This window comes from Camponotus floridanus, unplaced genomic scaffold (assembly GCF_003227725.1).
Source record: "Camponotus floridanus strain SB8 unplaced genomic scaffold, Cflo_v7.5 scaffold43, whole genome shotgun sequence".
Classification (NCBI taxonomy): domain Eukaryota; kingdom Metazoa; phylum Arthropoda; class Insecta; order Hymenoptera; family Formicidae; genus Camponotus; species Camponotus floridanus.
In genome coordinates, this window is record NW_020229581.1 from 643,880 (window position 1) to 661,833 (window position 17,954).

At 35.2% G+C, this 17,954-nt stretch overlaps 4 protein-coding genes across 4 annotated transcripts; 2 read left to right on the forward strand and 2 right to left on the reverse strand.

The window, feature by feature from the left end:
• Nucleotides 1-308: 308 nt before the first annotated feature.
• On the reverse strand, nt 309-12,761 carry LOC105255240 (E3 SUMO-protein ligase RanBP2). The gene is made up of 13 exons (XM_011264406.3): nt 12,550-12,761; nt 11,395-11,620; nt 11,117-11,293; nt 10,728-11,040; nt 10,231-10,535; nt 10,063-10,160; nt 9,862-9,982; nt 3,223-9,546; nt 2,770-3,012; nt 2,025-2,381; nt 1,511-1,809; nt 814-939; nt 309-683 (listed from the first exon to the last, which is right to left on the reverse strand). The coding sequence occupies exons 1-13, from the start codon at nt 12,619-12,621 to the stop codon at nt 621-623; spliced, it is 8,724 nt and encodes a 2,907-aa protein (XP_011262708.1). The 5' UTR covers nt 12,622-12,761; the 3' UTR covers nt 309-620.
• Nucleotides 12,762-12,857: 96 nt separating this feature from the next.
• Nucleotides 12,858-13,676, forward strand: LOC105255239 (protein aveugle). Its single transcript, XM_011264405.3, has 3 exons — nt 12,858-13,038; nt 13,151-13,264; nt 13,469-13,676. The coding sequence occupies exons 1-3, from the start codon at nt 13,000-13,002 to the stop codon at nt 13,643-13,645; spliced, it is 330 nt and encodes a 109-aa protein (XP_011262707.1). The 5' UTR covers nt 12,858-12,999; the 3' UTR covers nt 13,646-13,676.
• Nucleotides 13,677-14,429: 753 nt separating this feature from the next.
• On the forward strand, nt 14,430-15,468 carry LOC105255238 (40S ribosomal protein S26). Its single transcript, XM_011264404.3, has 3 exons — nt 14,430-14,576; nt 14,823-15,131; nt 15,390-15,468. Exons 1-3 carry the CDS (start codon nt 14,574-14,576, stop codon nt 15,420-15,422), a joined length of 345 nt encoding a protein of 114 aa, XP_011262706.1. The 5' UTR covers nt 14,430-14,573; the 3' UTR covers nt 15,423-15,468.
• Nucleotides 15,469-15,641: 173 nt separating this feature from the next.
• Nucleotides 15,642-17,265, reverse strand: LOC105255237 (PEST proteolytic signal-containing nuclear protein-like). The gene is made up of 3 exons (XM_011264403.3): nt 17,091-17,265; nt 16,298-16,497; nt 15,642-16,179 (listed from the first exon to the last, which is right to left on the reverse strand). The coding sequence occupies exons 1-3, from the start codon at nt 17,125-17,127 to the stop codon at nt 15,937-15,939; spliced, it is 480 nt and encodes a 159-aa protein (XP_011262705.1). The 5' UTR covers nt 17,128-17,265; the 3' UTR covers nt 15,642-15,936.
• Between the last annotated feature and the right edge of the window lie 689 nt (nt 17,266-17,954).

Consider the following 17,954-nt stretch of genomic DNA (forward strand, 5'->3'; position numbering starts at 1 on the left):
TTCGAAATTTTTACGACTTAATGTGATCATTATAATCAATTAGTAAACAATAATCCATGTGCTATTATTTTATCGTGAGCATTTAATATGTATTTGTTGCTGATACCATTTTTAGAAATTATTTAAAAATATATACTTTTGAGATAGAATTACTGATAGTTTTAATATAGTTCAATATAATTAAGTGCTTTCATTCACAAAAACGTTTCGTTTTGGCACATTTCATCAAAAAGAAAAAACCAACAAAAAATAACTCAAAGATTTATATAGATTAGTATAAAGAATAAACATATTAAATATGTGATGTAGTCTCTTTTCTATTTCTTGTTATAAATAAAAATTTTTTCGTAGCATATAAATTATTACTACGAGAATTTGCACTTCTCCACATGCGTATACAGATAATTATTGTATTTGTCAAATCCCTGTCTTGATTCTAAAAAAAAAAGAAAGACGAAGCTGTACGTAAAACTCTAGCATGTGTGTTTTTTTTACTTATCATTATAACTTAGGAGGAACGACAAGAAACAGCATGTTTACATTTATATTATAATAGGAAGATAATTATATATAATAACAATATGCCTGTTGTCTCTCAATTATCAACTACTTATATTAGCTCAAGATCCTAAATCTTCTTCTTGATATTCGGCGACACCGACTTGCTTCGCGCTCTCCACTCCCTACGAAGTAATATCATCTTACATTTTTCATATATTTTCAATCTTAATATACATGTACATGTGTATGTGTGTGTGTATACACACACACATATATGATAAAAATATTTTCGTGAAGCGAAATTTTACTTACATCTTCGAAAAACGTATGTATTTCTTGTGCTGCTTGTATCGATGAGAAGACTGCTTTTAGAACTCTTCTCACTGGAGGATCTAAAGCGTAATCGATCCCACTCCAAATACATTCTTTGCCTTCCACCTTTGTGATAATGCAAGATTAATAAGTAAAAGAAAAAAAAGATATAATAATACATAAAAAATTTAATTAATTATCAAGAAAATTATATATATATATATATATATATATATATATATATACACATACATACATACATATATATATATATATATATATATATATATGTATATATATATATACATATATATATACATATATATAATTATATATATTATATATAATTTTCTCGATAGTTAATTTATATTAAAACATAATGCATTCAAATTCAGAAAAATACGAGATATAAATCTTCAAATTAAGCCAAATATAATTTAAATTATTTACTTCACATATTTTTTCATAAAAAATTACTTAAATCGCGTCTATTTTCAAAGATATTTAATATTTAGATTTAAAATATTTCTTTCTTTCTTTCATCTATCATTGCAGGAAAAGAAAGACTCTTATTTGCATTAAAATTTAGAAACATCATTGTTTAAATTGATTTGCATGTTATGACTTTATCATATAAAATTAGCAGAAGAAAAAACAGACTTACAATATATTACTCGTTTGTAAATACAATTATTACCTGCATCTCTGAATCCATGCTAATGATAGTATTACTTGCATACTCTTCCGAGTCGTCGAGCTTCAGCAAGATTCTTTCCGCGTAAATTTCGGAATCATAATGAATCGCCAGATTTCCTAAGCCTACTATTTCCCATTTAGTTTCATTCGGCCATCTTGCAAATACAGTGGCACGTTTCTCAATTATGAGTATCATTTCCTGATCATCTTCTTCGTCTTCCTCTTCGTCATCTTCTGCTTCATTCGCGTCATTTCGATCGTGTTCTTCACTCTCTTCCACTTCGCCGACACACCTTTCACCTATGCAGATATAAATCAACATAAAAAAGTGTATTTATATAATTTATATATAAATATTATTCTTAAAACAAATTTTAAATAAGAACACACACACACGCACACACATATGTGTGTATATCATTGCAAGCAAACGATCATATTATAGAAAATATTTATAAAGAAACAACTATTAAACCCATTTAACGTGTAAAAAAGAAATCATAGATTATTATTACCTTGAGTATTTTTCTTTTCATGTAATTCTTGTTGAATCTTATCAATATGTGCCTTAAATTGCTGAGCCAAATCGGGCGATTTAAATTTAACCGCTAATTGCTCAGCGCAGGGTTCTTGCTCAGCATAATTCATGCCGGCCCACATCCAAGCCTGATGCGATGTGGAGAGTGGACGAAACTCCACGTCGGGAGTGACGAGAAAGTTACAAACGACCTTGTGAACTTGTTCACGACGTAACAGTAACCGGTAGCTGCCGTGACCCGCATGATACAGAATTTTCATTTCACCCACACCGCGCTCCTTCCATTCCTTCGTAGCGTTATCGTATCTATATAACTTGGCTCTATTGCAGAACACTGTAAACACAATTTAAATTATATCATATCTTAGAATTAAATGATGCTATTGTAATATTAATTAATTCTATTACTTGTGAATAACACTCTTAAGCAAATATAGTTTTATTATTCTCTCTATCTCTCTCATATTATTACTAATTAACAAATTTTTGACCTTATAATTAACATATTTATTTTTTTGATAAATTAAATTTTCTTAGTTAAGGAAAAATAATGGCGTAGAAGCGTATATACAATACAAACTACAAATAACTTTGGCTTGATAAGAATATATTCGGTAAGTCAGTATTCGGTTAGATGATTTGATATTTATCAACAGATATAAAAATTTTTCAAATAAAATATATATACATATATTTAAAAATATATGTTTAATGCAATATACCTTTCTCTTCATCTTCTTCGCCAGTTCGTACTTCAATGGCATCTGGTAAAGGTACAATAGGTTCAAAATGAGGATCGTGCTCCTGTTCGTTATCCACTTCACCATCATCCTCTTCATTATCCTCTTTTTGCGTGGAATCTTGCGATTTATTCTGAACAGATGCTGAGCTATTCAGTGATGACGATGTGGTAGATTTCGAACCAAATACCGCTGATCCCGCACCGGCGAATGAAAAGTTAGGATCTGAAAGAAGTACCAATTCAAAATTTTCATACTAAATCATAATAAATTTGACGTTATACAATTGAATAAAAAGAGTAAAAATGATTGATAACGTTTTTAATGAAGTAAAAACGACAAATTTTCATTAACAAACAATTTTAATTAATATCAATATCAATGTATTTGAATAGCAAATAATTAATGATTTTGTTGTGTGATTTTATAACGTACCAACTTTGAAGGCTTCCGGTTTTGCCGCCGCCGAAGCAAGTGCCGTAAACGATACGGTGTTCTTGGAGAAGAAAGGGCCGTCATCATTCTTTTGGGTATTATCTGACTGTTTTGTTTCGAAAACATTTGATGTTGTCGTTGCCGGTGATGTACTAAAGATATTCGTCGTCATCGTTGCCGGTGGTGCATTAAAGATGTTCGTCGCCATCGTTGATGGTGGTGAATTGAAGAGGTTCGTCATCATTGCCGGTGTTGTATTAAAAATGCTTGTCGTCATTGTAGAATTACCGAATGATGAAGCACCAAATGTCATCTTAGAAAAAGTAGTGTTAGTATTGAACACCGAGTTATTCGACAGATTAACTGCTGATGTGGCGGCGGTGATAGTGTCGTTCGCTTTGGTAGTTGGCTGTGTGATTGCCGAACCGAACAGACCAGTTCCAAACGAAGAACCAGTTCCCATAGTGGTAGTTATGGTCGATGATGATGTCTTCGGAATGGAATTCGTCGTAGTAGCGGCAGTGGAAGTTGTCTTCGCGGCATTGAAGGAGTTACCATCGCTGTTCCCTCCGAATATAGACGTTTTCGACAAAGTCGCATTCGTGGCGCTACCGAAAATATTTTTGCCAGTATCTAAGTTGAAAGTAGGCGTTTTAAAAATGGACGCGGTCGATGTCGTTTGGCCAAATATCGATTGAACAGCTGTATTAGAAGTAGTTGTTTGCGCGGTTTCAACATTGGAAGGACTGCAGATCTTGACATTCTCAAGCGAAGTACTTGTCGCGGTTTCGCTGTTGCTGAACTGCAAATTCATGCCAAATGAGAAAGTTGTAGTTTTTTTATCGTTAAACAGCTTTAGATCGCCAGTACCAAAGCTCATTGCGGAACTGTCAAAAATGCTCGATGTGGTCGAAGGTGACATGAACGTTGTTGGAGTAAGTGTCGTGAAAGAAAATCCATTTTTTACAGATGTAGGCTGCGTTGCATTTTGAGTAGTATCAATACTTTTAGAGTCGCCCGACACACTTGGAGCGAGTTTCGGTAAAATTATCGTCTTCTCTTCCGATGTGGGCTTCCAACTCGTTGAATCTTGTGTTGTAGCGACATCCGGGTATAATACTATACTCGGTTTTCTACAGCCTCTGCAGCCGGGACAATCTTCCTTTTGTTTATAAGCATAAAAGTTCTCTGGTAATTGTAATTCTAAGGCAGCCGCTTTCTCTTCTGAAGTGACTTTGGTCTCGTAGATGATTTCGACTTCTTCGACTGGTAAGCAATTTGTCTGTGTCGGTGTTTTTATTGTTGCAGATTTATCCACTTTTTCGCTTTTGCTGCTAGTTAATGATAAGTTAGATATAACGTTCTTTCTAGCATCATCAATTACCTTTTTGAAATTCGTCGCGATTTCAGATGTTTTGAAACGACAAGCAAACTGCATATATTCGATCTCGCCATCGCTATAATCTGCCGTAGTCCACAGCCATGTTTTCTCGTCCTTCGGTGTGAACTCTAATTCGCCGGACAAATGATGATTTAGGCACAGTTTCAACACGTGGTCCCGTCGCATGATCAACCGCAGTTTACCAGTCTCCTTGTGACGCAGCAACTTAATGTCACCTAATCCACGTTCTTTCCATTCCTTCACCGTAGTGTCAAATCTAAACAGCTTCGCCCGATGACTGTAGAGCACCTCCTCGTTCTCTTCGCCGGTTTTCACCTCGATTTTGTCCGGTAATGGTATAACTGGCGAGAAATGAACGTCATCACTTTCTACTACCTCATCCTCACTGGTCTCGCCACCGGCACCGCCAGGTGATTTAGCAGGCGATTTGGCCGCAAAGTTAAAGCCGAACGACTTGGTGGGAGAACCGAAAGTAAATGGCGAGTCACCCGAGTTAGTAGTGGTTTTCACAGGCATTCCAAACACGAAGTTAGCCGTTTTCGTACTATCAACCGCGCTTTTATTATCCTCTGTTTTCAACATCCGAAAACTGAAACCGGTATCAGTAGCCTCCTTGGCGGCGTCCTTAGGAATACCAAAAGAGAACTTGGTTTTAGGCGGCGATGCGTTGGAAGAAGACACTTGGAAGATGTTGGTCTGCTGCGGCTTGGGCGGTTGTGACGGATCCTTAGGCTTATCACAGGCAACGCAATAGATGTTTGTGCTGAAATTGGTGATATGGCAGTTCGGACAGGTCCAGGAACCGGAGGGCGATTTAAACAATTCTGCCAATGGCAGTTTGTCGGAATCGATAGGCTTGCTATTAGCGATTGTAGAGCTGCTCTTGTGACTCGCTGTCGAAGATGGCGACAGAGCGTTGCAAGCTACGCACTTCATATCTGTAGCTTTGTTTCTAATATAACAGCTGCTGCATTCCCAGGAACCAACTGGCGGCTTGAATAATTGTGACAACAATGATGCGGAGTGAGGCTTTACCTGTACATTTTGATCCTTGTTGTCGCTCGACGATGCTTTCTTCTCAAGTTCCTTCGCAACTTCATTCGGATTGCAGCCCTTGGCTAGCTTTTGCTGACAGCTCGATATAATATTATAGAACTGTGAAGCTAATTCCGAAGTGTTGAAGGTTGCGGCGTGTAATGACCAAGTTTTACCAGGTTCCTTGATATCTCCCGGAACGGTCCAATTAACAACTGTAGTACCGTTCTTATATGTAAATGCCATATCCAGGGGTATTCCATGACCATAAACCTTGGAGCTTTTGTCGTCCGTCAATAACAAACGAATCTTACCGGATTTCGTGTCCAATAATAGTATTATTGGCCCTGTACCTTTATTTTTCCACTTGCTGTTGCTGCTACATTGACATTGAAGACTTGCTGTTCCATTAAATAATTTCCATTCATTTTCAGACTGCGGCTGTATTTCTTCGTTGATTCCCGATTTTATAGCGCCAGGTGGTGGCAAACGAGGTCTCCTCAATGCCGTGGAATTCTGACCAGACGTTGCGGGTGAGGTAAATATCGGTGATGCGTTGGGCGTTAAACTCAAATCAGAGGACTGCGAAATCGATGCTGAAGTTGAGAAAAGAAATTTTGCCGATTGCGTCGAGGTGCTCGTTACGGTTGTTGTGATTTTTGCGATTTCAGATTTATTATGTGACTTGAACGTAAATCCGCTGAACGGACTGACTTTCGGCGCTTCTTCAGATTTCTTAGAGTCAATTACCTCGGCATCTTTAACTTCCTGAATGATGGGTTTTGAACTGAAAGAAAATCCTCCTAGCGTTGTCGTGCCTGATTTTGATTTGTCCGATGCTGCTTCTGTTGTTGGAATTATCTTAGCTGGTTGTAGTTGTGCTTTGTGAATCTGGGACAAATCATTGGAGGAAGTTTTATCAGCGATTTTTTCCGAAGATGTTGCAATCAAGCTGAATTTCGCTTGATCAAAGGCCTCCTTGAATGCCATCGCTTCTTCAGCAGTCTTGAACTTGATACAAAGTTTCTCCAGCTTTACTTCTTCGTCGGCAAAGTCATTAGCTACCCAAAACAAGGCCTTGTTGTTGTTTGACATGGGAGTCAATTCCATATCTGGTCTCAGCATGTGGTTCGCACAAATCTTTAGAATTTGATCGCGACGCATCAGCAAGCGTACCTTACCCTCTAGATTGCGTAGCAGTTTTACATAACCGACGCCACGCTCCTTCCATTCCTTATCGACAAAACGGAACAACTTGGCCCGACTGCAATATAATGTATCCTCGTCCTCTTCACCGGTAGTAACTTTCACTTTTGCGGGCAATGGTATGACCGGCACGAAGTCTGGTATCGGATCGTGTTCCTGTTCGGATATTTCCGCGGATGTGTTTGGCGATTCAATTGGTTCGTAGATAGGCTTGGCGATATTATCTGCTTTGTCAAGTGTCTTAATATTAGTAGCATTATTCTGAGCATTTAACAAAGTATTTAACAAAGTATTGCTGAAAGTTGTATTGGTTGTGACCGTAGATGGCGTACTGGATGTTGTCAAATTAGCGTACATTGGTGATATGTTGATGTTAGTTGGTGTTACATAGATAGTAGTCGGCGGTAAATTGACAGTAGTTGGTATAGTGGCCTGCGAAGGCATGGCAATCTGGTAACAGTGTGGTGCGTTCGATGACGATGACGATTTCGTCGTCATTGTCGTTGACGCTGTAGCTATCGTTACCGTAATTGCTGTCGTTATAGGCGTGGAAAAAGTGACAACTGCTCCTCCTCCCAATCGATACTGCGGTGGTATCGTGACGCTTAAGGTCGGTTGAATGGATGGCACTGTGGTCGGTAGTGTATCAGATGTTGTGATAACCACGTTCACAGGTGGTGCCTTGTTTACTGGTGCATCTTTGATGATTGTTGTCGTTGTTGTTATCGTCGTCTCAGGTTTCGTCCGCGGAGTCTCGATTTTCTGTTGCAGCGGTTGCATCTGCAATGACGGATTCGTCGCGGCTGCTGCCGGCATAAGATCGGGCAGTTGCGAAGAAAGTGTCGACGCGAAAAGACCTTGCTGCAACGGATTATCCGGGACTTTTGATTGATTGGGATACAGCACTGGCATTGGATAAACAGTATGTGGATATAAGGATGATATAGCCGCTTGAGCATTCGGATCGGTAAATGGTATTCCACTCTGATAATTCCATCCTTGGAAAGCGGCGGCGGCAGCCGCGGAAGGATATACTAGCGACGAATAAGGATGCCGAGCGTGCTGGGATGCGAATATGTTTCCGGAAATCGAAGACGCCGGTCCGGTTGGTTGATTCTGGTAACTCAAATCGGCGTACTCGTCATCGTCGAGGACGTAGAAATCATCGGGATCGACGGCGGGATTGACGTTCTGTTGCTGTACACGCTGCTGCTGCTGCTGCTGTTGTTGCTTCTGATTTTCTTTACGCGATTCTACCACCTCTTTCGTTAGAGTTTCCACTTTCTCATTTAACGTCTTTATTTGTATCGTCATGTTCTTCATTTGTTCCATCAGCTCCTGCATCTCATTATCCCGGGATTGTATGATTTGACGTATCTGAGCATCAAGACGCTCCGGACTTGGACGTGCTTCCGTACGATTCTTCGATAGATTCAAGTAATCTTGGTATTGCAGTCTACATGGTGTACTGGCATGACGTGGCGTACGATGAGCATTCCTTTGAGGAGTGCTCAACATATTCGAATTATTTCCGACTGGTAATGTAGTTAGTAATGTTGGATTTGTGACTGCGTGATCTACGGCGCTATGAGTGGGCGAATAACTCTCGTCGGATATATTATCGATATCATTTCTACTCAAATCGCCTCTTCCCAGATCTGGATCTATCCTTTTTAACTCGTTTTCGATATCGGTGATATGAGTACCAAGCTCAGCATTCAGCGGATGCTTGGGATTCGTGCCAGGACTACGAAGCCGGTCCAATGTGAGATAGAAGCAGTTTCTTGCTTTCGTTAACATTATGACGTGTTGCGATCGCATTTCTGATGTTAGACTTTCACGAGGCGTAGAATTTACTATCTCGTCCGCGAACATTTTGTAGATTTGTGCTTGCTGGAACGATGCCTCCGGACATTTCAGCGCCTGAAGAGCGTCGATTGCCTGCTCGTATTGCTTGTCGCGCACGAGCCGCTGTGCCAGCAACAATTTGCCTTCTTCGAGGGCATTTGTTAATTCAAAGTTATTCATCTCTTTGCCCTGATAGTTAAACAGCTTCGACGATGACATACGTAAAGTTTGATTATTCTGCAATCTCTCCAACAGCGGTATAACAGCGGTCCAGTATAGCTCGGAACGTGTTTCCCATCTAGGAATGTAGCCATTCTCCGCATCTTTCTCTTTCATCATCTTAGCGCGATAGTGAAACATGCGTGCCAGATGCACCAACAACACCGGATGCATACCGTGATTGCCAATGCAACGAACGACTTCCAAACCCTGCTGCAATTCTTGCCGCAGTTCGCCGATATCGCTGTCTACATCTTGACGTTTAGAGCACATTTTATATGCCGCGGACCACCATTTTTCTTGATTGCTGGTAGATAACGTTGCGGTCAAATCGACCGGCAATGTCGGCAATCTCTCAGGATTTATGAAACTACCAAGTTGTTGTTCCTCCAGAACGGCAGATGAGCAGAGTATTGCTGCATTGAGAAATGCGTCGATATCGAGGAGACATAGAGTATCAGGTGCTGCCTGATTTGTATTGAATACTGAAAATTGTAGTGATGGAAATACACGCGAATATTGATCTGGATATGGAGCGTCTTTGTGCTGAGGTCGATTCTCCATTCCGAACCAGATTTGATGATGCAAAGAAGACGGCCATACTTCTTGTGCGACTGTAAACAATCAATCATGAGTTTATTATATTTTAAGATTGTTTTAAATTATTTTATTTAATGATTTATGATTAAAAACTATTGCTCAAATTGAATTTAAAATTATAACTTTGAATATAATTTATTATTATTACAGAAGTCTTAGAACAAATATGTAATTTAAATGTGTATATGTATCATTATACATATTCTCGTACATATATTATAATAATAAATAATAGATAATATAATTATACTACACTTATATTATTATAATTATACTACAAATCTGCATTGTTAAAATTTTGGTATATTTAAAGAAATTATTATACATACTTTGACTGTAATGTCTTAGTTGACTTGCAGTGCAAAAACGTAAAGGTGGGTCAGAAGCTGAATAGTTGCAAAAAAATGAACTCTGCATATGATCAAGATGTGTTCTGGTTACGAAAATTCTCTAAAAAAATACAAAAATACGTTTAAGATAGTATATATCTAATTAGAAAAAATTCGCATATAATTTAATTAGATTTATACCTGATAGATACGCTCTCTCCAGAGTCCTGTACAAAATTTATCAATTCTATCCAATAGCTTCTTTGTATCATCTCTGGCATAATTTTGAAGAATGTAACCTAAAAAGAAAGGAACGTATTAGCAAAGATATTTAATATTTAAAAAGTTTGCGAGACGTCTCTTACATACCAGCTTGACAGCATCGATATGCGGCTTCTTTAATCCATATATTTAATTGATTTTTAGATGCGTCATCTTCGAGATGTATACTCGTACGCATTTCCAGTGGAGTCATATGTAAAGCGATTAATAACAGAGGCGCACATAATCTTCCCGCTTCGCTCCAGCTACCTTGTTCGCGTTTCGTTTTGCGCAGTAATAAACACGCCAAATGGAAATGTAATTGACCCCACATATGCGTAAACAAGTGCTCCGTAAAGGCATGCTGCTTAGAAAAGTTCTTTAGCTCCATCTCATATAGGTTTTGATCAAAACTGAAATAATTTTTATTTTATAAGCATCACCAAAATAAATATATATAAAGAATATATATTATTTATGCAATTCCCATATTTTGTTACAAATTAATTTTCTATCAGCTTTAGTTTTCTCATTATTATTCTACCACTTTTCAAATTATATAATATACAGTTTAACTTAAACTATATATTATTAAATATACATACTTGAATACTGCTTGTGTTGCTTCTGAAATGCTTTTCTTTATATCACTGCCTTGTTCTTTAAGACATAGTGCTGCATATCTATCTGATACAGATATATAAAGAAACCAGAAGGACCAATCAAAAGATTTAGTCTCTTTACATTTTGTTAATAACTCGTATAGTAGCTGATACCACACAATGCTGTTTCTATGACGAACATCAGCTTCCACACTAACGGCATATTCATAAGCTTTATCAAATTTGCGCTCCAACATATAATGATTTAACAATTTTATGGGAAGCTGGACATCATTTGGTCTTGCAATCAATTCAGCTAAAAAATTATTTATATATATTAGTTTTCTATCAGTAATCAATCTTTATTATTCAAATAAATGATATTTATTTACATTTAATGAGTTTTTCGAAATCCTCAGTGCTATTGTTTGGTCTCTTTATAGTCAACAATTTCTCTTTCAATTGAAAAACTACTGGATGATGTGGAAATTGTCTATCAGCTCTATCTACCCAATATTCTACTTTATTAACATCCATTCCTATATCCAAGTCAGCCAATAATTCACATACTATAAAATTAAGAAAAAAAGTTATATAATGAATCTATTATACACTGTTGCAAAAATATTTAAAGTTATAAGAGTAATATTTACAGATATTAATTTCTTACCTTTTAAGACAAGATCATCCTGTCTGCCTTCAAGTTCAAGAGAAATTTTATACTCATTAAAAGCTGCTTCCTTTTGGCCAAGAGCCTCATATGCTTGACCTAACAACTTGTGTGCACTAGCTGAACCATCTCGTACTCCTAAATAATTAGATACGTATCTTTTTGTGGATTCATAATCACCTACTTGATAATACAGTTTGGCAACATTATAACAACGAAGATCTTTCTGTAAACAAAATTAAAGAGCAATATTAGATATTAAATTTAAATTAAAGAGAGATATTAGATATTAGATTTTAATTCATCCACATACAAATTCAGAAATAAATTAAAAGTTTAAAGATATTTAAAGATATAATATACTTAACATAATCTTTTTATAATAATAAATTATATTTGAAATATTCACAATTTTTCAGATAGATTTTTTATTATGATATTAAATAATTATATTTTATTTAATATCATAATAAAATGCAATTTTTTCAGTAATTTTTATCTTTAAAATAAATTAAGAAAAAGTAATGAAAACTCTAAATAAAAACTAAATATCTACTATTATCTACTAATTAATTTACTAATTTACTAATTAATTTATCTACTAATTAATTTCCTGAAAAAGAACAAAAAATCTTGCATCAGAAATTCAGAATTTCGAAATTATATTTTCATCGTGAATATTTGAAACCAATTTAAAAGATGGCAATCGGGCAAACGTCGCCCTTACGAGCCATATGTAGTATACATGTATATGTCATATGATGTCTAATGTGACTGCCTTAAATAAATATAAATACATTTGTCTTCTCAACTATAAAAAAAAACCACTCGAAATTCAAGATTTCCACGAAGAATAAATCTACCACAAATAGACATTGAGAGGGGTTATTATCGTGACGACGATTTCCCGCGAAAATTCGCCATCATCGTACGTTGCGTGTCTGGCTTTGACGATTCAAGGTCTCCGATGCATCATATCTGCCGGGACGATATTGCGTGAGGTTGGCTATCGATAACGCGTTTCAGATCAATGTAGCCAGTCGTTATTATCGTCATAAAAACGATACGGAACCCTCGTTCGTTAACCGTGCAAAAATAAGAGAGGAAGAGGAGCAAAAAAAAGTAGAATTTCGCGCACCGATCAAGTAACCTCACCTCGTTTTCGTTCCGTAGCTTGCTGAAGACATTTTGGACGTGACGATCGACGTCCTTCTTCGAGCGAAACATGCTGTCAGCTGGCTGGATACCGGCCGGTTCAGGCGCCTTCGCTCTCTCGTCGCGTATTAATGATCGCCACTAATCTCGTTCGACTATTTGTACGTTCACTCCATCCACAACGGTCATCGCACGCGAATTCGCTCGCACAACGCACGTCTCTTTCAAACAGCTCCGTTGTATTCAATGCCACCAATTGCGGCGGTCGATGACGCGAATATTCCCTAGGAACCTCGAGAGAAAAATATAGATCTGTCATTCGTTGAATTGATCATATACAGTATACGTCTATGAATCATGATGCGATATTTTGCTTTGCTATGATATTGATACTGTTTATTGTTACTTCTTATTACGATATATTTTCCTTCAGTGTCGAAAATTAGGAGTATGGTAGAGGAAATCATTAATTCTAACAATAAACCGAAAGTAAGAATATCTGACGATGATATACCTGTTGCTAAGCTTTTTACATAAAATGCAAAGTAAAATTGTGAAATAAAATTTTCTTCTAAAACATAAATTATTTATCATGTTGCAGAACAAAACAGCTCGACCTCGTCCAGTGTACTTGTGGAATGTATTAGATGTACAAAAGTGGTTGAGACGACATTGCAGTGATTATTATCAGCTGTACCACGAAAAGTTTCTGCATGTGAGCACTTTTTGTCAAATCTGCTCGTTCAATCCATAAATTTCTTTCAAATTTCACTTTCTTCTCTAATAAATGCATTTATATTTATTATAAAATTATATTATTTATTATAAAATATGATCGAGATTTTTTAATAATTTCTTATCCAAAATGCATTTAGAAATAAATTGAAAAATAAAAACAGTTTCTATCTCTTTTTTTAAGCATGACATTACAGGAAGAGTATTGTTAAGAATAAACGAAAATATTTTGCTGCGGCTTGGTGTCGATAATGAACAGCACAGGATGGACATATGGAGAGAAATTATGAAACTGCATCTCAAAACAGATATGTTAGAAATTAGGGATATAGAGCGACGCAATAATATGAATTTTGACTAAACTTACATGCAAAACTTTTATAAATTTTACAGTTATATTTTTATATGTATTGTATAGTATACATTTAACATGATTTATAGAAATAAAGAAGATTGACTTCTAATAGTGTATGTATTTATTTTTTAATATAATTTATCTTATCTGAATACAGAAAGTTTGCAGACCTTTGTTAAAGATTAATCATGGAGACAAAAGTAGAAGTATTTAATAAAATTGGAGGTGAAATATATAAAATATGTCAGTTATGTGGCAAAAAATCAGAGTGCTATGTTCCAATTTTTGAGAAAAACAATTACTATATTCTAGAAAAAATAAATAGATGTTTACCAATTATAAAACTGCAACCTAAAAAATAAGTTTAATTATAAGATTATAAGATTCATTATTTTTTTCACTGACATAAATAAGATAAACACATGACATGTAACATAACACTTCACAATATAGTTATATTAATATTTTTATTTTTTGTTTTTTTAATATAAATATGTGATTTGTAAGATTTAGAAAGAATCACTATTTTTTTTAAGTAATAATCTATTCTTTTATTTTTTCATTAAGTAAATAAAATCTCTTTAATATTAATTTTATAAATTTTTATTTTAGAGATGATAAAATTATTTTTGTCGATAATTAAGGAGAAATATCTATTTATTTCATTTTTGTATGCGTATGTAAAAATAAATGTCATAATATTGTTTGATGAAAATTGAGCTTAACGTAAGTCCAACCGGAAGTGTTATGGATTCGATGTCATTAGGTTTTCATAAAACTATGAGAGTTGCGCTTCTATATTAGTTCATGATTATAGTATGTTTCCGTTTCGAACCTCTTTCTGTGAAGTTTTCGATACGCAACGTGGTATTTTTACTCATTAGTAGAAATTCATTGAAATTTGAAGAGAAAAAAAGAAAACTCGCGATATAAAATGGTAATTTATATTATTTATCGTTGTTAATTTTTTTAAATTGATACACTAGATATTTATTGCAAAACGAAAACTCGAGGGCAAATTATAATCTAAATCATGTGTATATTGGCTACACACACATATATATGTATATATATATATATATATATATATATATATATATATAATTGGCGCTATTGTATATACTTTTAATACATCTTACAAGTGCATTAATATATACTTAACTTAATTCTGTGTTTTTTGTAGACTTGCAAACGTAGGAATGGAGGACGTGCCAAGCATGGTCGTGGCCATGTCAATCCAGTTCGCTGCACCAACTGTGCTCGTTGCGTTCCTAAGGACAAAGCGATTAAAAAGTTTGTAATAAGAAATATTGTCGAGGCTGCTGCTGTTAGAGATATAACAGAGGCTAGCTTTTACCAGTCCTATCAGCTGCCGAAATTATACGCCAAGCTCCACTATTGTGTCTCTTGCGCTATTCACTCTAAAGTGGTGCGTAATAGATCCAAGGCTGATCGTCGTATCAGAACACCTCCTGTCCGCAATTTCCCCAGGGTAACTATAAATACAAATAGTTATTAATATAATACAAATGAATATATTTTGTTAGCAATTAAAAATAAGAGATTAAAATATTGGCAATGATTGGCATATAATTATTATTTATATCAGTTTTTAAATGTTTTATTATGTGTAACAGTGTAATTTAATATGAAGGATATAAAAAAAATCAAAATTTGAGATTATTCAACATATAATTGTACAATTATAAAGTAAATACATTTTATATACATGTAAAAATTCTGTTTTCAGGATTTGCGTCAAGGCCAGCAGAACAGGAAATAATTTTATTATGTAAAATTAAAATTACAATAAAAATACATAAAACTAATATTTAAGATTTTTTATTTAATTCATATAATATAAATTACAGAGCATAATATTATTAAATTCATATAATATAAAGTACAGAGCTATGATGTTTTTATTTTTGTTTTTATTATTTTATTTTCCAGAAAAAAGAGAAATTACATATGTATTATTTTACATATATATTATTTATCATGAATTAATATAGCATTTGATAATCCATTAAAGGAAGAAACAATTATTAGATCCTTCAGAATGCATAAATTTTATGTATAGATTTATTGTACATAATGTGCATAGAAATAATAGATCTATTGATCAGCTGATAATATCCTCCTAAGTTTTGAAGCAAAACTTTAAAATTGAGCTCTGTCAATGAATTGCATTTCATAAAAATACATACATTTGACTTTAGCAAGAAATTTGTAGTAATTATGTAAAATTAATGTACAAGTAATTATTCCTTTAGATATATTTGGCAATGAAAAAATCATTTGTTTGCTTCTTCCATTGCCTTTTTCAGCGTTTTCTCAAATATTTTTTTTGAATCGCAGAATCCTTGCTTCGTTTTACCAAATGAATTTGGCCCAGCTGATGTTGGTGTTTCGCGACCAATATTTCGCATCCTCATCCTTGCTTCCGCCGGCATCTCTTCTGGTTCATCATCTTCATCCGTATTAAACACCGAGGCCACTGTTGGTTTTTGTACTGTTGTTGCTTTTGGAGATGGTTTCTGATTTAAAAAAAGAAAACTTTGTATAAAAGAAAATGAAATTTTTAAGAAAAAAAAAGATTTTATATCACAGAATATATGTATATAGAATATCGATCTGTGAAAATATTTCACTTACAGAAGTAGAACCTAATTTAATCTGAATTCCTTTCTTCTGTTCATTGCCAGCCTTTTTTCCAAAGCCAAATGTTAATTTTTGTTTCTTAGCATCGGATTGATTGGAGTCATCTGAGTCGCAATGCTCCTCGGATCTGAGCGGCGAACGGTCCCTATCCCTGTCATCTCCTCTCCTGTCCTCGGCTCTGTAGACACTTGACCCTGACAACGTCAAACACTGGCAAAGTTCAGATCAAGTTAAACAAAGTTGACTTTTTAACCGGAAATCTTTAAGCGGATTATGCTTAATACAATATTCATCTCCTATAAAAATTTAACAATTAGAAATTAGTTTTACAATTTTAATTATTTAAATTTTTTTTAAATAATAAGTTATTCATAGATATGATAAAATCATAAAATGTAAAATATTCTTGTAAAATACAACGTTACAATATATTTTTTAATTTAGATATGCATAGAGAGAAACTGAGTAAATTTTTTGTTTAAAGAACAGCAATAATGATCGCATTTTTAGTACAAAATACATCCGTCATGACGGAACATTGTTAAAAAATTAGACGCATAATCAAGATAACATATTCCGAGTGTAATTTTTGTTTCTGCTTATTCTTGAAAATATTATGTAAATAAAAAATTAATTTTCGACCATTTAATATCTCATACAGAATTGTATATTAATCTAGCAATTATATCGACAAATAATCGTCCAGGTATCTTCGATGAGATATTCACGATATGACGAACGTTATTTAGATTGAATGAGAAGCGCGTATAGATAAAATAAACAAAACCTTTTCTATAATCGTCCCCGGGATTTCTTCTGGACATCTTGTTGTTGATATCTTATGGACGCAGCTCGAAATAGGTTTATCCTGACCAGCAGTCTACCCGGAGTCTACGCGAAATAACCTTTAAAAATCGTTACTTAAGTTGTCCTTCCGATTGTCCCGTCTGCCATTGCCTCTATCCATTAAGCGGCCTTTTCATTGACGCTAAAAAGTAGCGTCAATGAAAAGGCCGCTTTAAGGTGCAATTTCATTGACGCTAGAAACCAGCGGCAAATTAAAATCACTAGACTTTCACTAGATATGGCGTCAATAAAATAAAGTTCAAACAGTTTCAACTTTTTCAGTGTGAAAAGCGGCCTTTTCATTGACGCTACTTTTTAGCGTCAATGAGGCCGCACCTTAACAGTTGGCAGCCCTACGAGATAGGCTGTGCAGCACTGCGCGTATATAAAATAAATTTGAAATCGCTTCTAGCCTAACCATCTTCACGCGATCGACTTTATTTGAATTGCACGGCATCGCATCGAATTATGATGCGGCGCCGATTTGTTCGAACGTAATTCGGGACATCGCGATGCTGTATAAGTGTCGAATGAGCACGAATTGTCACTCAAATATGATAAATCACATCTACTCACCGTTCACCGGCTAGCTGTTCCACAGGCCGCTCCACTCGCTCGCCTCGGGACGTCCAATTCCGATCTTTATGCGCACAAACTCACACGATATCATCAACGCGAACGCGCGACACTTTATTCGGCACTCCCGATATTCACTTGTAGCCGATAATCATCATCAAGGGCGCAAATAACGCGACGCGACTTCGCTCCATCTTCGCGATCGCGCTATCACTGAACTGTGAAAAAT